At 62.2% G+C, this 21,454-nt stretch overlaps 1 protein-coding gene across 1 annotated transcript in view; it reads left to right on the forward strand.

The window, feature by feature from the left end:
- Positions 1–21,454, forward strand: part of COL5A1 (collagen type V alpha 1 chain) — a 130,513-nt gene that overhangs the window by 34,361 nt on the left and 74,698 nt on the right. The window contains exons 8-12 of the mRNA XM_077774622.1: positions 15,446–15,577; positions 16,341–16,478; positions 17,078–17,317; positions 18,174–18,332; positions 18,484–18,540. Coding sequence (XP_077630748.1) covers positions 15,446–15,577; positions 16,341–16,478; positions 17,078–17,317; positions 18,174–18,332; positions 18,484–18,540 — 726 coding nt within the window. The remainder of the gene's footprint in view (positions 1–15,445; positions 15,578–16,340; positions 16,479–17,077; positions 17,318–18,173; positions 18,333–18,483; positions 18,541–21,454) is intronic.

Genomic DNA, 21,454 nt, shown 5'->3' on the forward strand with positions numbered 1-21,454 from the left:
GGCGTGGGGGGGGGGGGGGGGGGGAGGCTCAGCAGAGGGAGGCCCCTCCTCTCCAGGAGGGAGGCCCGCCCCAGGGGACAGGGAGCCAGTGAGCTCTGGGCCGGAAGCCAAATGTGATTTTAAAGCTGTTGAATGTTTCAAGGGGAAACAAGACCAAACAGACTGTAAAGCGGGGCTTTCTCTGCAAAGCTCCGGGGGCCGTGGGAGGAAGATGGCATCAGACCCGAGGGTCGGTCCTCCCTTCTGTCTGCCTGCCTTTCATTTGGAAAGATGAGTGGTTTACCTCATCCCTGATCCCCATTTTCCAGAGGCCTGGCTTTTCCACTGACATGTTCTTTCCTGGAATTCAGCTTTCCTGGGGCAGGAGCGGGGCCTCTGCCGAGCAGGGCTTCCTTGGCGGTGCATGGGGTGGCCTGGATTCCTCCGCGGAGCACAGAGCCACCCTCGCCCGACGCGCACGCTGCTGGCCTCGGGATCTCCACGGGCTCGGGTCCACGTGCTGGCTCGGGCTGTCCCGGCTGTGAGCTCTGAAACCATCCTGTCACCTGCTAAGGCGGGTGCGTGCGGGGGACCTGGGGCTGGGGAGCCACCAGACTCGTCATCGGGCTGCGAGGTGGGGGTCAGCGCATGAAGCAATGCCACAGGGATGGCGGGGCGAGCCGTGCACGCGCTCTGTGACCGCTGGCACCAGCAGGTGTCCCCTGTGGCCCTGGCACTGGGGGTGGGCGGGCAGCCGCGCGGCCCTGCAGCACCCGGAGCACTTCCCTGATTAGCGCTTTCCTTCATTCCGTTTCCGTCAGCCTCCCCGTGGCGGCAGCGTCTCCACCCAGATCTCTCTGCAGGGGAACCCTGGACACGTTCCGGGGGCGCTTTCCTGTCCTTGGAAGGTGGCCGAGAGGGGCGTGTTTATGGGGGTGGCACGGCCAAAGCCAGATCCGAGTTGGCGAGTAGACATGGACGGGGTAGGAGGTGGCACTTGTCCTCGCCCCGTGTCTCTCCCCCACCCCGCCCCGAGCCTGTCCAGAGTCTCTCCAGTTACCACATGCCGGGAGCAGGAGGGGCCCGGGTGATGTGCACACACCCCCGGCCTCTGTGCCCAGGGCCCGAGCTGTGCGACTGTGCGGGCTGTCCTGAGCAGGGGGCTCGTGTGGCCCTATGTGCAGCCCCCCTGGCTGGGAGGGGCCTCTATCTGCACAGCAGGCTGTCGTAGGTCTCAGCCCGAGCACTCTGGCTTGAGACGGGGACATGGAAGGTCCCGGGGCCGGTCCCACGGCCCCGCGCTATGGCACTGGAGAAGGTGCAGCTCAGACCCAGGCTCTCTGCCCGCAGATGGCATGGCCCGGGTGGGCCCCCAGCAGCTGGCACGCACCTGGCCAGGCCCGGACCCTCCACCCCGGTTCGTGCACGCTCCGTGGTGCCCATTTGAGCTTTCCCTGCCGTCGGGCTGTGTGAGGCGGCAGCCCCCTGCCCCCCGAGGCAGTCCTGAGGCTGACCCCAAGAGATGCAGAGGAACATGAATGAGCAAGGCCAGGGCCTCTGGTCTGCGGCTCTGCCCACCTCCCAGGGTCCTTCCCTAATCCCTGAGGCCCCCGAGTCTCCACATTTTGGTGGCTTAAAAATACAGAAATTTATTCTCTCCCGGTTCTGGAGGCCAGAAGTCTGACATCAAGGTGTCCTCAGGGCCGTGGCCCCTCCAGAGGACCTCGGTGGGGGTCCTTCCTGCCTCTCCCAGCTCCTGGTGGCCCTGGGGTTCCTTGGCTTCTGGCCACGCCCGAAAATCTCTGCTTCCACGTGCGCACGGCTTCCCCTCTTCTCGTTTGTCTTCTCGAGTTTCTTCCAAGGACACTTGCCATCGTTTCGGGGCCACCTAATCCCACAGCGTCTCATCTCGAGGCCCCTCACCCTGTTACATCTGCCAAGACCCTGTTTCCACGCAAAACCCTGTTCCCAGGTTCTGGGGGTTATGGTTAATCCATGGAGCCCTCTTTTGGGGTACCATTTAACCTGTTACCCAGACCAGTATGGAAGGGGGTTCACCCATTAATTCCTGTGGGATGCGTGTGCTCAGTGACAAGCTAATCCTTGGGCATGAGGATTTGGCTGGTTTCAAGTTGAGGCTTTCTTGGGCCGTTGGGTCCGGTCTAGCTGAGGAGACAGGATGCTGAGGTGTTCCCGGCTGGAGGGGGCGGCCAGGGGCAGCTGTGCGCGTGGCTCCCGGCGTGGACGGGCGCCTGACCGGCCAACGAGAACAACACGCAGGGAGTCTGAGGTCCACTTCTGTCTCCAGCTCAGGTCCAGGAGGGGCCGGGCCGTGGGCAAGCAGGGGCCGGGACTCTTGGCCTGGTGCGGGTGGCCGGCAGCCTGCAGGCTGGGGGCCCGTGACCAGCGAGCATGTGCCGGGAGGCCGCCTCGCGGAGGTGGCAGGAGGTATCAGGAGCACGCTGGCCGAGGGTCTCACGCTGATGGCCGTGCCCGGGGGCTTTCATCTGGGATTCTGGGTCGAGCATCAGGGGTGTTGGGGGTGGGGACCTGGCTCTGAGGATGTGCCCCCGAAGCCGGCCTGGGTCGGGCAGGGTGCTCAGGGTCCCTGTTGAGCCAGGCAGCGGGGGTGAGTGTCTCTACCCAGGGCAGCGCAGTAGGCGGGGGCGGAGAGGCCCCAGGGTCAGGCAGCTCCGCCTTCTGCCCGACGCATGGTGAGGCCTGGCATCTCCTGCGGCCTGGCCGGAGAGGCTTCAGTTTGTCCCGTGGGAACCGCGGGCAGCAGGGCCCCGGCCCCGGGGGCACCTGTGATGCTGGGAGCCCAGCCCGTGGAATGACCTTCTGACACGCGGGTCGCTGGGGAGGATTGGCAGCAGGGTTCCAGGGAGCGATGTCCTTTCGCGGTCGCCCGCAGCCGCGGCACGGGCTGGGCCACATCAGTGGCGGGAGGAGCATCGGTGGCTCTCCCGGAGGGGCAGGGCATTGCAGCGACGCTTCTGACGCATGGCACGGGTAGCGGGGGCAGTGGCCCAGGAGGCCCCCCTGCCCAAGCTCCACACCGGCAGCTGGAGAGCAAGGGGGCCCCGCTGTGTGTCAGGGGACTTTTCCTTGACCACCGCCAGCTGTCAGAGGGCGTGGGGAAGCTTCAGCCTCGCCCTGGCCTCCCTGTACCCTTACCTCTGGGCAGCCTGGGACTCAGTTTTCTCTTGCAGAAGATGGAGCCGCCAGGCCTGTGAGTTGGAGGCGGTGCCTGACGAAGCCCCCGGCGCCGGGTCCACATCCAGGACCCGGGCATATGTGTGGCTGTGAACGGTCAGACTCCCCACCTGCAGCGGGGGAGGGGCTGCCTGTATCTGCTTGGGATGATCACAGGGTTATTACCGCCGTTGTCGTCCCCGTGTTAGGGGTGGGCCATCCAGAGAGGGCTCAGGGGGTCTGCAAGCCCAGCTGGCGGGTGGGGGAGCTGGGATCCAGCCTCACCTGCAGACCCCACCCACGGGCGGCAGTCGTGAGGGCGTGGGGTGCCGTGGGGGCCCCGAGGGGTGTACTGTGCGAGCAGCAGAGGGGCTCCCAGCCTTCAGCGTCCCTGTGCCGGTGGGTGGTGACAGCGCCTTCAGAGAAGAGCCTCCAGCACTGAATGGTCTGCACGTGTGTCCCTGTGTTGGGGGCCCCTGGGTTCTGAGAGCCGTGAGGAGCGTCTGTCGGAGGCTGATGATGGTTTGCTCTGGGTCTTAATCTCTGAGAATGTGGAAAGTCCATCGAGGACTCATTCCCTGTCGGTGCTGCCCTGGACTTTTGGAAGCTCTCAACACCAGCAGGGACGGGCACCGTGGGCCTCTGCATCTGAGGCACCCGGGCACCAGGCTGAGGTCTGGAAAACCCAAGGCCCCGAGATGGGGGCGGGGCTGCACCTCTGAACGCGCTTCCTCAGTTCTGTTTGGAAAAGCAAACCATAGTGATGCCCCTCCCAGCATTGAGGAGAGTTCCTCCCGCCCTAGGTTGCCGACATGGTCTTATCCTAATCACTGCCCCGAGGACCCCTATGGCAGCCCCGGGACATGTGCTGTGTTGGCTCCTCAGTGCTCACTGCGTACCTGGAGTCCAGAGAGGTAAAGCCACTTGGCCCAAGGTCACACAGCAGAGAAATGCAGGGCCAGACTTTGGGCCCAAATCTGGACCCTTTTCCTGGATCAGAAAGGCATCCTGATTCTCAGATGAAGGGGTGGGGTTGTCAGGCTTCTGATGTCAGACTTCTGTCCCTGTCCCTGTAGGTGGCTTGCCCTCCAGCCTGACAGCACCGCCGCCTGCTAACTTCCCTCTGGCGGTGACCCTCTGGCCGACCTCATGTGCCCCAAGGCCCCACTCGGAGTGACCCTCCCCCTTCCTGCCCCGGCCGTACCAGGCTCTGTGCTGTTCACGCAGCACCTGGAGCCACCGCTCTCTGATCCTCCTGGGTCTTCCTGGCCTCTCCGGGCGGCCTGTCCAGCAACGGCCAGTCTGACAGTCTGTGCCCACAAGCACGCCCATGAGTGGGGCCTGGGGGTGACCGGCTGGCAGCCTGGGCCTGAGGACACTGGGATGGCTCCCGGCCATCCTAGAGGCCACAGGCCTACATATCGGACGTGATTTCCTCTGCGTGCACGCAGCCTTCTCCGCGCCGGGCCCTGCCTGCCCACCAGTAATGCTTCTGAGGGCCTGTGTTGGAAGCCAGTTCTCAGGAACTGGGGGGCCAGGACCTTGGCTGGAGTCACGCCCTGTGGCCCTTGTTTGTGATGCGTGTGCAGCCTGAGGTGAGGGTGGATTGTGGTGCCGAGTCTCCTAAGTGCGGGAGGGAGGGCTGAACGGAGCATGCTGACCGCCCCCCCCCGCCCCGCTCCCCTGTACCTTCACAGCAGGGACGTGCGTGTTCTGCTGGCGTGGATGTGCAGAGGGACCCCGGTGGGGCCTGATGGTCACACGTGACGCCGAGTCACTCTCTTGGTTGACAGAATAAGACTCAAAAAGGTGTTCTGGGCTGAGACCGCGCTCTGGAACCGGGGACATGGAACTCACGGGGTGAACACTTCTGGGCTCAGAACAACTAATGGTCCCGGCACGGGGTGGACAGACGTGGGGGCGGAGCGTTGCCTAGGAGAACACAGGGGTGTGTGTGCCGAGCCCATCAGGGGCCTCCGTGTGGTGTGCCTCTGCATTAGCATATGCGGGACGGAGGGCAGGGTGGCCTCGGGTGTGGGCCGTGCCTGCTGGACACTGAGGTAAAGGCCTGGGGTCCCAGCCTAGGGCGGGCAAGGCAAGATGGAGAGGAAGCTGTGACCCGGGTGGAGCGTCTCATCCTGGGAGGTGGGGATGAGCTGGAGGCCCGGTGAGGCTGTTCACGGATGTGACCTCTGGACTCCACCGCCTCCCCGGGGCCCAGCTCTGAGGCCACCCCTCCAGCGCACGTTCCTTGACTCCTAGGTAGCTCGTCACTCGGCCACCTGGGCTGCCTCCTGAGGAAGCATTAAAGCCTCAGATCTGTGGTCAGAGAGGCCCATTTCTTTAAATTTTTTTTTTTTAATGTTTTATTTATTTTTAGGAGAGAGAGATAGACAGCGTGAGCAGGGGAGGGTCAGAGAGAGAGGGAGACACAGACTCTGAAACAGGCTCCAGGCTCCGAGCTGGTTGTCAGCACAGAGCCCGACGCGGGGCTCGAACCCACGAACCGCGAGATCATGACCTAAGCGAAAGTCGGACGCTTAACCGACTAAGCCACCCAGGCGCCCCCAGAGAGGCCCATTTCTTCATCTTTGTGTCCCTAAGTCCCATGTTAGGGGTTAAAGACGCCGGTTGAGTGAGTGAGAGAATGATAGCAGGTAGTAACGGTGGAGATGTTGGTGGCCATGACGGTGGTGGGGGTGGCCGTCACAGTGACGCTGGCGGTGGTGACGGTGGTGGGGGTGAGGCCACCTGTCCGGGCCTCACTGGGTTCCAGGCCCACCGAGTGACACCGTCACACTTCGTCCTGAGGACACTTCCTCCTGGCAGCGCTCACGGAGGAACAAATGGAGGCCCAGAGGGAGGAAATGATTGCACTTCAGGCCCCACAGCCGGGGAGGGAAGGACCCAGGCCCCAGCCACTGTGGTCAGCGCCCCGCGCCTCCGTGTGGTGGCAGCCGGGATCCGTGCTGCTTCTTCCGTGCAGGTTGTCACAAGTGCCATCCGCCCGTGGCCCGTGCTGCCATCCCCGTGCTCAGACATCCCGTGGCCCGTGGCTGCTCTGAGAGTCCGGAGGGAGAAGTCCACGGGGCGGCGTCCCTCGTGTGCTGTCCAGGTGGCGAGTGTGGACCTTCGCATCTGTGGCTGTGCCGGGGGCCAGATGCCCGGAGTGAAGTGTCCTGGCCACACGGCCGGTGGGCGAGGGTGTGAGACCCAGAGACCCCCTCTGCACAGCGTCGTGGTCTGTTGAGGAGGTGGGCCCGTCGGTCTGGCCCCTGCCATTGTTTCTGCTGGCCTCTTGGTCTGGGGACAAGGTGTAACCTCTCCGAGGTCACCAAGCTGACCCTGTAGTCATTTCGACCGCTTTCAGCATCTGATGAGGCTGGGACTTGATCCCTCCCCGCCGGCCACTGTGCCCTGGCCTGTCATGGAGACGCGTGTGTGAGCAGGGCGGCCCTGGCGCTCCGGAGCAGTGCCTGGCGGGTGGCAGAGGTGATCTTTGGATCGGGACTGGAGGTGGCCACATAGTGCAGATGGTCATGGACGGGCCCCCGGCCAGGCGGCACCTGGGGGCCAGCGCACGGAAACATCTCTTCAGCACCTGCCTGGATAGTGGCCAACTCGCTCGCAGGCTCTGCGGGCCCTCCGAAAATCGTGGAAAAAGTTATTTCAACCTCTCCTGGCTTGGGGCCTTCGTTTTCCATCGTGTGAATCGTGGGTGAGCAGCATCCACAGGGTTTTAGATGTGACTTGGTTGCGCTGCAAGGGCTTAAACGGGAATACGGTGGCCTTTTATGCGTGAGGTCTCCCAGGGCACCGGGGACGTGGCTCGTTAGGAGGGCCCCCCAGGTTCCCCCGTGCACGGGTCATGGAGGCCCAAGTCGGCCAGGCTCCCAGGGGAGGGCTGGGCTGGGCGGATGATGATGGCCGGGGCCCGTGCACCCTGGCGCTGGCTGTGCGCGTGCGCCTATTCCCAGTTTCATGCTGGGAGATGGGGTCCTGCCCCTGCCCCTGTTCAGAGAGGCCAGGGTGGGCTCCGCTCTCCCGGCAGCCCCCAAGTCTGCTTCCCCCCCGACGAGTGAACCATGGCTGGGCGCCTTGTGGGTTGGGATGGAGACCCTGGTGTGCCGGCCTCTTGGCTGCCTCCCTTCCTCCCTGGAGAGCCGAGCTAGGGCCTCCGCTCCCCTCCCCGTGGCAGATGGCCACCCCCTGGTCGGCGGGCACCCTGGCTCGCATGGGACAGTGCCGGTTCATGGCCAGAGCCCGCCTGTAGGTGGAAGCTTCCCTCCTGATTTGGCTCCGGGACTGGCGTACTTGCTGACCGTTTTGCCCGCAGCCTCAAACAAGGAGCGTGTGCCTTCTCGAATTATCTGTGTGTCTCCATTTCTGAGCATGAAGGGCTCCAGCTGAAATTCGACCCCAGAACCCACAGGGAAAGCGGAGAGCATGACGGGGTCCCCGTGGGGCCTGTTTGGGTTGGACGAGCAGGGCAGCGGCTCAGGCTGTGCGGGCAGGGCTGCCCCCCCACCCCCAGGGACCCGGGAGTTTTGTTGAAAGGAGGGGTGCAGAAATCAGCGGCGTGGGAGGGGAAGAAGCTGGTGCGGGGCTGAAGGGAAACGTGTAGCTGCCTTAGCTGCAGGGATGCGCCGGGCGAGGAGGTCCCCCTGTTTGGACGCACTCGGGCTTCTGGCTGCTCGGCCCCCAAGGCTGCAAAGCTCTTCAACGAAAACTGCAGTTTCCTCGGCTCGTAGCAGATGCGCAGCCTGCATAAGGTCTCATTATCGCAGATGCAGAACTGACTCCCTCAGCAAAATGCTCCCGGCTCGGCCAGGGCCAAGGACAACACATGCTCCGCCGCATCCGAGTGGCTGACGCGGCCTGTCCTCGGCAGGAAAAGTCGGGCCACTGATTGTCACCTCCGGGTCGTGGGTGTGGAGTGGAGCCCCAAGTCTGGAATGACCGCCGGGCCACAGCAGAAGCTTCTCAGGGCTGGGCGTGGCTTTCCTGCCAGGCAGGGGCAGAGGTGAGGCCGTAAGAGGAGACTGTGGTCAGCACCCGAGTGAGGGTACGGTGCAGGGGGTCTGCCTCTCTGAGCCTCAGTGTGTGCGTCTGTGAAATGGGGACAAGAGAAAAGACACAGGGCCGGCATACCCATGTGAGCACAGAGGAGGCCTGGTGGGGGCAGGGCACGCTGACGATGCTTTCGTGGAATAGGAGGTCAAGGTCACCAGAGCCCCGGGACCGACGACTGTTGCTGAGGGAGGGGACCTGGGTGCAGGCCCCTTGGTAGGTCAGCAGCCCAGCCCGGGCTAGGCCGCACATGACCCGTAGGGACCCAGTGTGGGTGGGGGGCATGCCACCCACTGTCAGGCCCTGAGTTCGGGGGCAGGTGCCTTGTGCTCCCAGAGCGGGGCTGGGGTGGCTTGGAGGAGCTGCCTCCTCGCTGGGCCCCGTGGACGGAGCCATCGGACGGAACTGGGGTCAAGAGCTTGCCCACCGCTCAGCCCTTCGTGTGCCCGGGGCAAAGCCAGGCAAGGGTCCGTGGAGGGAGAGGGCTTCTCCTGGGTCGGAGGGAGAGCCGAGGCCATGCTGGGCAGGGTGGAGGGGGCAGTCCACACTGGGGTGGCTGGGGGTGGGGGAGGGCACAGTGTGAGAAGGCGTCAAGCGGGGTAACCGTGGAGGATGGGACCAGGGATCGCAGGGATCGCAGTGTGGTAAGGGAACGCTCCGTGGATTCTGGCCGCTGGTGCTGGGGATGCGGCCGTGGCTCAAGTATTAAGACAGCGGTGGAATGTCATAGGGGTGAGAAGTAAGTGCGCAGTGGGTCCTTCTTGGTTCTGGAAAATTCTCGGGCCTCACTGTCTCAGTTTCCCCATCTGTGAATGGGGTTGTGGGCAGGCTCAGGAGAGACATGGCCAGGGGCACCCACAGACCTGGCACTGTGCTCCCCAGAGTGGAAGGACTCCTGGCCTTGGACCCTGGGGCCCAGGGCACCCACCCCGCTGACCTCACAGTCCTGGTCTATAAGATGAGACAGTTTTACTGCATTAGGGGTTTGGGCCTTTTAAAACCACCCCGTAAACCCTTAACTAACATCCTGTGGGGCAGCCTGGTGCGTAACACCTGCTGGGGACCCCAGGCTCCTCCACGGAACCCCCTTAGAGAAGCGCCTGCGTCCTGAGGGAGCGGCGAGGGCAGGGAGCCTGCGGGAGCAGGGCGCACGGGCTCCCAGGAGGGCTCAGCGAAGAGCAGACACCACGGGAGCCGTAGCCGGCGCCCTGAAGACAGGAAGCGGCTGTTGGATTTACTTGAGTAACAGTATCGGTTATTGATGGAGACACGGAGCCTCTGGCATGTGAATCTCGAGGCCTCCGGGGGGCCCCGCGGCCTGGCAGGCGGCCTTGCCCTGGCGCGACCCTCCGGGGCCGGCCGGCGTGTGCACCGTGCCGGCGGTGCGGCTGGGCCAGGGTCTGAGCCCCACACCCAGCACTTCAGGGCGCTCCCGCTCCGGGCCTGGCGCCCACCCCCTCCCTCTGCCACCCCCCACTCCTGATCGCAGTTCAAGGTGCCCGGGGGCCGGTGATGCCCCTTCGCTTTCTCCCCAGGGTCCCTAAGGACAGAGGCTCTGTTTCTGTCACCCAGACCAGGTCATGCAGAGGTCATCCTCTGCACTGCACATGCACATGTGTGTCTGCGCACACACGTACACACGCACGTGCACACATGTACACACACATGTATACACGCACAAGCATATGCACAGCACACATATACACACGCACACACATGCACACATGTACACATGCACACATGTATACACGCACATGCACACACATGTACACGTGCACACACACCCTCAGACAACTCCACATCTTACAAGTGAGCCATGGATCTCTGAGTTTGGGGGGTGTTAGGCTGCCTCCGGGGTAGGGGGCAGACTCTTCCAACGTCAAGGCCAGGTTGGTTCCTGGTCAGAGGTTCCGCCCGAGAGGACGGCTGGATGGCAAAAATCCTGGGGTGCCCTTGATGCTTCCAGAGGGTTGGGGGGGGGGACTTGTGACTGCTCTGACCTGAGGCCAGCCTCATGGAGCTGGCTGTCAGCTTCCAAAGGGCCCAGGCCGGGTCCTGAGAGGCTGCGGCCCGGGGCCTCCTTAGCGCTGCCAGCGGCATCCCAACCTGGGCCCCGGCTTCAGCCTTCTGCCTCGTGCCCCCAAACACAGACACGCCTGAGCCCAGGACCATCCTGCTGACCGTGCCCATGGGCCCCGAGGGGCTGAGGCCATGAGCAGCGGGGGACTCTGTTCCAGGTCCCCCAACATCTCCCGCCAGCAGCTGCCGGGAAAGGCTTTGCCAGGAAGGGGGGCACACGGAGTGAATCTCAGGGTTTCCCATCATGGGGGGCGTCATGGAAACACTCTCAAAACCGTCACAAAGTTGTGACGTTGATGTTTGAGAGACAGTACGGACCCGGGTAGGGCCAGCCAGGGTCGCGCCGTCTCCGCATCGTTGTGTGGCGGCTGCCAGAAACTGGGTTGAGAAAGATTCTGATGTCGTGTCTGGTCTCAGCAAGAGGCAGCTCACTGGGGGACAGGAGCCCCGCAAAGGGCGCATGGGTGCGCGGTGCCCTCCCCACCTGAGAAACAAACTCCTGCGTGTGCAGGGAAGAGGTCATTGCAGGTCGGAAGGAGCTCTGGGTGAGGACCCAGGTCCAGACCTGACCTGGCTTCCATGAGGCTCAGAGCATAAGCCTTAGCACCCGTGCCTCAGTTTCCCTTCTCGCAGTGGTTCTGGGGACGGATAGATCCCTGCCCTTTGACAGGTGCTCCCCCAGGACAGAGGGGCACATGTTTTGGTGTGGAAACCCAGTCGGGGGTTTGTGGGGAAAGTGGCTTTAAACAAGTATAAGCACCTGCAGAGGAGGGTGGGCCCTGAGAATGAAGGGGGCTTCATGCTCGCAGGGGGCTCTACGGCCGGGCCCTCTGCTGATCACATGGTCCCTCTGCTGCAGTTTGGGGAGTGGGGAGGGCAGGCAGGGGACCAGGGCTGGCCGAGGGCCAGTTGGGCACCAGCTGTGTGCTCAGTTTCCATGTCTGTTCGTGGATATTCACGTCTTAGCCTTTAGTCTTATTCCTTGCCCGGGGTCGGGGGCTGCACGGGCCACCTTGCAGGGGCCCGTGAAGCCTGGTTCTGGGCTGAGCGGGGCGCAGGGACACGGATGTGCCAGATGTGGCTGTGGCCTGAGGACTTGGGCTTTCCGGAGAGGCAGGTCCTTTACCAGACAGCTGTCATCCCCATGTGCCAGGGGCTCGGGCAAGGGGTGACCAATGCCAGCAGCCACGGCTGCCCCCAAGCCCCCTGAGCCCCCCGAGCCCCCTCTTCCTTATAGAGATTGCACTTGGGGAACAAATATTCTGACATCAAGCTGCTAGTTGAAAGAAGAAAGTATTTTATTTGAATTGGGTGAAATTTGACTTAGAAGGCCTGTTGCTTAATAAAAACGTGTCGTTTGATTCACTGTCCCCATCATATGGTCCTTGTCTGCCAGCGCGTTTGCAGTGGGGCCGGGAGCCTCTGACATCCACAAGGAGAGGGAGAGGCAGAGAGGGACGAAGAGGAGGGAGAGAGGAGCCGCCCACGAGAGGGAGCAGGCGGGCGGCTCCGTCACAGGAGGGACAACAGAACTCAGGGAGGGGAGCCCTCTGCATAGACAGGGTCAGCCTGGGGGAGTTCTGAGCTCCTTGCTTGTCTTCAGGGTTTTTAAACCCACGGTGGGGGGGAGGGTCACACATTTGGACCTCTGTCTCAGGGATCAGGTAGCATGGGCCTTTCCGGACTCTAAGACTGTCACCCAGTTCTGCCGCGGAGTTATCCCCTTTACCCCATCTCTGAGCCAGTTTTCCCACGGAGCCTTTGGGAGGCCAGGGAGGGCAGTGGGTCCCGTCCCCCAGAGCGGTGCATGGTGCTGGCACTTGGCGTCACAGACCCCAGGAGGCCATCTGGGGATCCACGCTTCGTGACTTCGAGTGTCACATCCTCCCAGCCTCCCATCGTCCAGCACAGCCCAGGCTCCAGCACGGAGAAGGGGCTCACACACCTTTCTCAAATGAAGGTCAAGGAGGCTGTGGCTTCCTTGCTTGGGCCCATGGTTTTGACATATGCAGAATGAGCACCACCTCCTTTGGGTCAAGCTCATAGGTACATGTTCTACTGCTTCACTCATGGCTCTGTCTTCAGGAGCAGAACATGCCTTTAGTTGGGCCCATGGGAGGGTTGTGGGGGGGTGCAGGGGCAGGGGCAGCATCAGATCCTTAGAAAGGGATGGTGGGACATAAGAGGCATCAATGACAACCAGATGAATACAAGGTCTAGGTAAGCATGTGATCTTACCCATGGGCTTAAGGCAAGTGTAGAGTGTTAGGTAGAGTGTGGACACTGCCAGGCAGTGGTCCTGGGCCATGGCTTCATCCCAGTGTGTGATGTAGGGAGGGGCTGGCGCTTAGTAGGTTCTCAATAATTGCTATTGAATGAATGGATGGATGGTGAATGGATGGATAGATGGAGGGATGGATGGATGGTGGATGATAGATGCCTTGTGGATGGATGGATGATGGATGGTGGTTGGATGATGGATAGATGGATGGATGGTGGATAAAAGATGCTTTGTGGATGGATGGTGGATGGATGGGTGGGTAGATAGATGGAGAATGAATGGATAGTAGATGGGTAGTGGATGGGTGGATAGACGATGGGTGGGTATATAGTTGATGAATGATGGCTGTGCATCACCATATGTATGCAAGGGATGTGCATGTGGCAGGATGGGCTCTAGGCCAAGGAGCTCAACACCTGACACTGCTCCTAATTATTCTTTCTTGGGCACCATCTCTAATGACATAATTCCAACCTTTGGCATGTTTGCTCACATCCCTTTCCCTCCTTTTGAGCCCAGGCAGGTCTCAAAAGAGATTGATACTGTGCAGGCTGCATTAAGCTGACCCCTCCTCGCCTGCTATGTGACTGTGAATGCCAGATAGGTGACCTCAGGGCTTTGGGTTTATCAGCTTTAGATGGATAATAATGGGACATAAGTCATAGGGTTCTTGTGGGCACCAAGAGCGTGACAGCATGCAGTTTTTTTTTTTGTCTGTAGTCAACAGTATGTGTATGTTAATCATTAACAACATCATTATGACATCAGTTTACATCCATCTGATTGGGGCCCAAGGGTCTTCTGCCAGGGGGACAGCAAATGTTTGATAACATTCGTGAGAACTATGGTTCTTACTCCCTTTTGTCTGCCTGCTGTTGACACAGCTTGAGGAGATCAGCATGAAATAGAATCACTGCGTATTTTCCTAGCTCGCGTGGTGGGACTCCTGGCTGCCATGGCAGTGAGCCAGAATGTTCAATGGTTGGCGGTGTGGGCTCATCCAGGGAGGGGGTAGCATGGGTCTGTACTTCCTTCCCTTCCATAGCTGAATCCTATCCCAGTGTATGGATACACCACAATTTGTTTATCCAAACATATTGTAGATTGTGTTGATGGACATTTGGGTGGTTCCCACCTCTTGGCTATTGTGAATAGTACTGCTATGAGCATGGGTGTCTGTGGGCCTATTTGAATACCTGTTGCGATTCTTTCTGGGGTGAATTGTTTACATGCCTGTCTTTAGTTCCTAGGATTGGGATTTCTGGGTCATATGGTATTTTCCTGTTTAAAAATACTCCCCAGCCGTGAGGGTGATGGGGAAGGAGGCAGCATACCTCCAAGCCCTCATGGTTTAGGGTAGAGTTTATAGCTTGGATTTATCACCCACAGTTCACAAAAGCTCTGAGCACATGGCTGGTACCTGGCAGGTGCCCAACAGGTGTCTGATAAATGGAAGTGGGTGGGTGGATGGGTAGATGGGTGGGTGGATGGATGGATGGATGGGTATATGGGTGGATGGGTATATGGGTGGGTGGGTGGATTGGTGGATGGATGGATGGATGGATGGATGGATGGAGGAATGGATGGACAGATGGACGGATGGATGGATGGATGGATGAGTGAGTGGGTAGTTGGATAGATGGGTGGGTGGATGGATGGATGGATGGATGGATGGATGGATGGATGGATGGATGGACAGACGGACGGACGAATGGATAGATGTATGGATGGGTAGTTGGATAGATGGGTGGATGGATGGGTGGATGGACGGATGGATGGATGGATGGATGGACAGACGGACGGACGAATGGATAGATGTATGGATGGGTAGTTGGATAGATGGGGGGATGGATGGGTGGATGGATGGATGGATGGCTGGATGGATGGATGGATGGATGGACAGACGGACGGACGAATGGATAGATGTATGGATGGGTAGTTGGATAGATGGGGGGATGGATGGGTGGATGGATGGATGGATGGCTGGATGGATGGATGGATGGATGGACAGACGGACGGACGAATGGATAGATGTATGGATGGGTAGTTGGATAGATGGGGGGATGGATGGGTGGATGGATGGATGGATGGCTGGATGGATGGATGGATGGATGGACAGACGGACGGACGAATGGATAGATGTATGGATGGGTAGTTGGATAGATGGGGGGATGGATGGGTGGATGGATGGATGGATGGCTGGATGGATGGATGGATGGATGGACAGACGGACGGACGAATGGATAGATGTATGGATGGGTAGTTGGATAGATGGGGGGATGGATGGGTGGATGGATGGATGGATGGCTGGATGGATGGATGGATGGATGGACAGACGGACGGACGAATGGATAGATGTATGGATGGGTAGTTGGATAGATGGGGGGATGGATGGGTGGATGGATGGATGGATGGCTGGATGGATGGATGGATGGATGGACAGACGGACGGACGAATGGATAGATGTATGGATGGGTAGTTGGATAGATGGGGGGATGGATGGGTGGATGGATGGATGGATGGGTGGATGGATGGATGAGCAGATGGGTAGTTGGATAGATGGGTGGATGGATGGGTGGATGGATGGATGGATGGGTGGATGGATGGATGGATGGATGGATGGATCGGCAGGTGGACAGATGCATGGTTGGATGGGCTGGCCATCCTAGGTAGAGTGGTGATTGGAGGTGGCAGCTCCCTGAGAGGAAAGCTGCTCCTGAGGACAAGATCTTGCCAGTGTTTGTCTGGGCTGTTCAGCACCTCAGGGCATCAGGCTGGCCTCCCGGGCCCCCCATGAGTCCCCTGCACACCACTTACTCAAGGGCCTTTGTCCTTTTCCAGGGTGATATCCAGCAGCTGCTCTTCGTCTCGGACCACCGGGCAGCTTACGATTACTGTGAGCACTACAGCCCTGACTGTGACACCGCGGTCCCCGACACCCCCCAGTCACAGGATCCCAACCCGGATGAATACGTGAGTCAGCCCCAGTGGCTCCTGGTGGGGTTGTAGGCAGGCCCCTTGTGGGGGGCGGGGCAGGCAGGCAGGGGTGGAGGGGTGCAGCAGTCACGGGACCCCTGTTTACAATAAACCCTTTGGGCGAGAGCCAGAGGCTGGTGACCTGCGGCGTCCTGCTCACCCACCTGCCCGCGCCGACAGCACCCCCCTCAAGCCCACGTGGCGCTCTCTCCACCGTTACCAAGTGGGGACCCTCCCGCCTCCCGGCCACGGGTGACTCGTGTCTTCTGTCGTATTCAGCCTGCTGTTATCAGTCCCCTGGCCTCCTTCTGAGGCGACCAGCCAGAAGGGGAGGGGCCGGGCCCCTGCCCCAGTTCTGAGGGTGACACCTTCCCTGTGCCTGTGGTCTGGGGGCCTCAGCGAAGGTCAGGGGTCCTGAGGGACCGTGTCGTTGCCACGAGACCCCACGGTTTGGCTGGCTGTCCTGGCCTTCGTGGCCCTTGGTTCTAACGTGTCAGCACGTCTGCACGTTTTAGGACTTGGCTTTCTTTGAAGGGGACCTGGGGCCCCCATTTCCTCCCTTGTGCTTCTCGCGGGGCTGATGCAGCTGCCCAAGGAGGTGGAGGGGGCGGAAGCCGGTGCGGGGCCATGGGTGGGTTCGCACCCAGAGAGGGGCCCCACTCTGGGGCCTGCTCTTCCTGGCTGGACCCGGATGGTGAGGACAGCAGGGCGGCTCCCAGTGGGGCCCTGCCCTCCTCACGCGGCCCCGATTCGCTCTCAGTACCCGGAAGGAGAAGGCGAAGGTGATGCCTACTACTACGAGTACCCCTACTATGAAGACACAGAGGACCCGGGCAAGGAGCCCGCCCCCACCAGCAAGCCCGTGGAAGCTGCTCGAGAGACCACAGAGATCGCCGAGGTCTGGGCGCTGCAGGCCATGGGGCCCCGGGGTGGGGACGGGAGGGCGCTGTGGCCACCGGGAGGTGGTGGGTGGATGCTCAGCCAGGGAGCGGTGACGGGGTGGCTGAGTGACAGTCTGTGCATCATGCCCCAGGGAGGCTGGGCAGAGGGCTTCCCTCCACGGCGTGTGGACAGCAGACGTGGGTGTGCAGGGAGCATGATGCTCTCGGTCTGGAGTCTTCCTTTTAAACCCGGAGACACGGGCACCTGGGTGGCCAGTTGGTTAAGCGTCCGACTCTTGGTTTCGGCTCAGGTCATGATCTCATGGCTTCATGAGTTCAAGCCCCACATCAGACTGTGCTGGCAGCACGGAGCCTGCTTGGGATTCTCTCTCTCCCTCTCGCTCTGCCTCTCCCCTGTTGGCTCTCTCTCTCTCTCTTTAAATAAACTAAAAAACGTTGTTGAAACCTGGAGATACAGTTCGCCCTTGTCAAGTGCAGGATCAGGGGCTTTAGGCCACGGACCGTGGCCTCTGCGCCCAGAGGTCCATGCTGCGGGCCTGTCAAGCTCGAGGACTCCCTCTGACCCCCTGACTCCCACTCTGTTCCCTGCTCTCAGGAGCAGACCCCAGCCCCCACGGCAGCGCCCCCAGTGCCCGACCCCAGCGAGGCGGCCGGGAGGGAGGAGGACCCCGGCATCGGGGACTACGACTACATGCCCAGCGAGGACTACTACACGCCCGCCCCTTATGAAGACCTGAACTACAACGAGGGCTTCGAGAACCCCGACCTGCCCCCGGACCACGGCGCCAGGGCCGAGGTGCCCACCAGCACCACCAGCACCGCCAACGCCTCCAATGTAATTGCTTCCCTTCCACGTGGGCCTGGTGCAGGGGGGTGGGGGGGTGCGGATGTGGGGCTGGGGCTCCCTCTTTCCTCTGCTTCTGACCTCGGGGGTCCTGGGCTGGCTCCCTGCTCCCCAAGCCACCAGCCTCCGGCCCCCAGGTTAGGGGTCCCTGACGTGCTGAGCCTGTCACACTGTATTTCATCTGCAAACGGGCAGAATGAGCCACACCTGCCCGGCATGTCAGGGGCCAGGTGGGGACGGTCGAGGCCGTGCGTGTTTGCAGTGTCCCTGTCCGTGGCCGAGGGCCGGCCAGGGCGGGTACATGAGCTGCGGGTCTGGACCAGCAAGGACGCACGAGGCCGGGCTGTGCCGGCTACGACCGGGGGCTTTCCCGCCAGGCAGACCTGGCTCGCGGCCCGTCCAGTAACCTTGGGCAGTTTTGTGGCCTCTTGATCCCTGTCTTCATTCACGAGGTGGCACATCCAAGTCCAGGGGGTGTTGGCAAGTTGTAGGATCAGGGAGGACTTCAGCGCAGGCCACGGCACACAGCGAGTGCATCATGGGAAACCCACCTCCTGATGGCCTTGAGTGGACACCTGGGTTCCGAAGGGACCGGGGGCGCGTTACCCCAAGACCACGAGGCCCTGAGTTGGAGCCCCTTAGGGCACCCACTTCCCCCTGTGTGGCCTCAGTTTGTCATGGGGTGCCACGGGGTTTGGGGTGACGTTGCCCCGCGGTGGGAGGGGAAGCTCGACTTGCCTGCCCCAGCACATCCTCTGGAGCCCCTGGGAGGCCCCCGTCCCTGGCGTCCCCAGGCTGTGGGCTGGGACCTGCCACCCTCTGGTGACCCCCCCACCCCTCCCCCCAGCCTGCTCCACCTCCAGAGGACGACCTGGAAGGCGAGTTTACAGAAGAAACTATCAGGAACCTGGATGAGACCTACTACGACCCCTACTATGACCCCACGGTCTCCCCGTCGGAGATAGGGCCGGGCATGCCCGCCAACCAGGACACCATCTACGAAGGGGTGAGGGCCGCGGGGCCCCTTCCCACCCGCCCGCGGCTTCGGGGCTGGGGCCAGGGCCAAGCCGGCCGTGAGCCTTTGGGATCCACTGAGGTGGGGCCTCACTGTCGCTCCCCTGCCTCACTCTCTGCCCACCTGTGTTCCGTGAACCCAGATCGAAGGACCTCGCGGAGAGAAGGGTCAGAAGGGAGAGCCCGCCATCATCGAGCCAGTAAGGACGCTTTCCTGTCCCCTCCTGGAGTCGGTGGGGGCGGTGGGTCACACAGGACATGGTCCGGCCCATGGGGCTCCTTGCGGATGCCGCCCATGCTTGAGGCGGAGGCTGGAGAAGCAGTCTCAGGCAGGGGAATGTTCTAGACCATGACTGAGGCACCTGGGATTCCGGCTGGTCAGACCTCTGTGCAACTCACGTGCAGCCTGAGCGCCTCACTCCGTGCCGACCGCCAGCACCGTGAGGAGAGGGACTCAGAGCCTGTGGGCCAGAGGGAGCCCCCCAGAGGGCCGGAGGGTTTGTGGAGTGCCTCGGGTCGGGCTGGGCAGGGGTTCCGCCTCGGACTCCGCTACTCCGAGGCCGACACTGCCGCTGCGTGGGGTTGGTTTGCGGGGACTGGGAGACTGGAGGAGCGTGGTGGGCAGTCCGGGAAGCCGCGTCCAGGGATTCTGGTGAGCTCGGCTCTGCCGGGCCTGGGGTCAGGGGCAGCACGTGCAAGCGCCATGATGCAGGGAGAGGCTGGTGGGTCGGGGCACAGGGCCCTCTCCCTGTCGCCAGGCCCTCTGCTGGGAGCCCCAGCGTCCTCCCCATGGCCTGATAGCTGCGGGGCTCAGGGCGGAGCAGCCGCCACGTGATCGGCCTGGTGGGCGGGCCCTGCGGTCGCATGTGGTGGCCACAGTGGTGTGGGCCCGAGTGGGGGGGGCGCTGGCCCAGGCCCACCCTGCCACGTCGTCCGTGTGCCGGAGGGGAGGCCAGCGTCCTGGGCTGAGGCTGGTCACAAGGGGGAGCTGGGCTCAGGCTTCAGCCGCCATGACGTGCTTCCTGGTGGCTCAGCTTGGGATGGGACGCCGGGGCTCCCGGGGCCTTAGGACCTAAGATTCCTGGGATGGGGACTTTTGTGGCCGCCGTGCTCTCGTGCTCTTAGAGCCTCAGCTGCCGGTCTCCCCCAGAGGTACCTGAAGCCCCGTGGCCAGGGCAGATGGGACGTGGCCCATCTTGGGGTGGAGCAGGCAGTTGTGGCAGAGCCTGCCCGGCTTGGACCCGGCCCGGCCTGTGGAAGCGGGTGGATGATGGCAAAGGCAGCCCCGTGGGGCTGTGGTTTTCCCTCCAGGCCTGCCCGTACCCCTGGGCACACATCCTTTGCCCAGACTGAGAACATCCCCTTCTGGTACTCTCTGCGGGTCCAAGGGAGGCTTATCTGGGGGTGGGGCATGGGCGTGCAGGGGAAGGTGGGGGGGGAGGATCTCCAGTGCCAGGCGGCCCATCTGGTCAGCAACATGAAAGATCCTGACACCAAGTCCGGGGAAAGGTGGGCGCGGGGGTGTGCGTGGTGCCATGAGTGGCTTGGGGGGCACCTCGAGAGGACAGTGGGCATGCTGTGGCCACCCCAGGGCGCCCTGACCAGAGGTGAGCCATGCCAGTGTCACTGAGCCCGTGTTGCCAACTGCCCGTGTCCCCAGATACTCTGGTCCCTGAGTGCATCTGCTCTGGACTTGGGGCGCCTTTTGTGGGGTCCACACGACTTCGGAGGCAGGGCGTCCTGCCTGGGAAGAAGGTGGGGCCCCAGGGCAGGTAGAGGCTAGGCTGGCAACTTCTGGGCAAGCCTCCGGTCTGCGCACAGCCGCCGGGTGGGCCGCCTGAAAGTGAGCCATGGTGCCGTGGCTGCCAGGCTTCTGGGGTGGGTGGTGTGGGCAGACGAGGGGCTGAAGGAGCGATGGACAGCACATCTACACAGAGTGTGGGAAACCGAGGCATCCAGACGCAGTTAGGGAAGGGCTCCCTCCTCTGGCCCCAGCGTTCTGTCCTTCCTGGTCCCCAGCCTGTCCCACGTGTCCTCAGGCCTCGCTGGCCCTCAGGGACACCGTGTAAACAGTTGAAGTTTCTGAACCCTGAGATCCCTTCAGGGTCTCAGCTCCACAAACAGATGGCCGAGCCCTGGGAGCCGGCCGCGGCGGGCCTCGCGCTGACCGCTGACCGCAGAGGGCGGGGGGCCCCTGTTTCCGCTCTCCCCGCCCTGCCCCAGCGCCCGCCCTCTGGGGACGCGGACTCATCTCTCGGAAGCAGCTCCCTCTCTCCAGGCCAGGGATACGGCCGCTGTGCCCTCAGATCCACACGTCTTGCCGTTCGTCAGCAGGGTCAGTGGCCCCTCGAAAGGGCAGGAATCCTCTCAGCTCAGGGGACTCAGGTTGATGGGCTCCGGGCTGTCCTGGGGCTCCAGGGACCGGTCCCCAGGCTCCGTGCTTGTGTCAGCGGGCGGACGTGCCTCGGAGGCTCTGTTCTCTGCTGTGCTTTGAAGGAAGTACCTGGTGGTTGTGCTGCGTGAGGGTGGTCGCAGCTTGAGCCCATCGCTCACAGGAACCCTCCCCGCTCAGGTTGGAGTCTGGTGGGTGCATGGACCCGGCCAGCGCCCTGCGGGGAGGCTCCTGCTCTCCCTGGCCCACGAAGGCCTGCTCGTTCCCCGATGGGAAGCCCAGGCTCCCCGTGCTGGGCTGCTTCGTCCCGGCCTCCAGCCTCTCTCCCTGCCCGGGCTCCTGTGAGATCTGCGGCCGCAGTGCCCCAGCTCCCCGAGAGCAGTGGTCAGTGTGTCTGGGAAGACAGCTGTGGGCCCCAGGCCCCGCCATGGCCAGAGGTCTCTTGCTTGACCCCAGCCTGGTTCCTGAGCCTTCTCCAGCTGCCTTTGTCAGAGGAGGAAAATCTCAAGTACAAATAGTCCTGCGAACGCACATCTGTGTAAACACGTGTTGGCAGCGACGGGGAGCCCTGGTGGGGAGGCTGGGGGTCAGGACCGCCCCTGCGCGGGTCTGTGAGGCTCGGCAGGCTTGCACCCTCCCCCGGGGAGGCCGGCCCAGGTTCCTCGGGCCACTGTCTGCTGTGGAAGCGTAGTCCGGGCCCAGGGGCGGGGGTGGGGTCCAGC

Source organism: Crocuta crocuta, unplaced genomic scaffold (genome assembly GCF_008692635.1).
Source record: "Crocuta crocuta isolate KB4526 unplaced genomic scaffold, BGI_CrCroc_1.0 scaffold458, whole genome shotgun sequence".
NCBI classification, from domain to species: domain Eukaryota; kingdom Metazoa; phylum Chordata; class Mammalia; order Carnivora; family Hyaenidae; genus Crocuta; species Crocuta crocuta.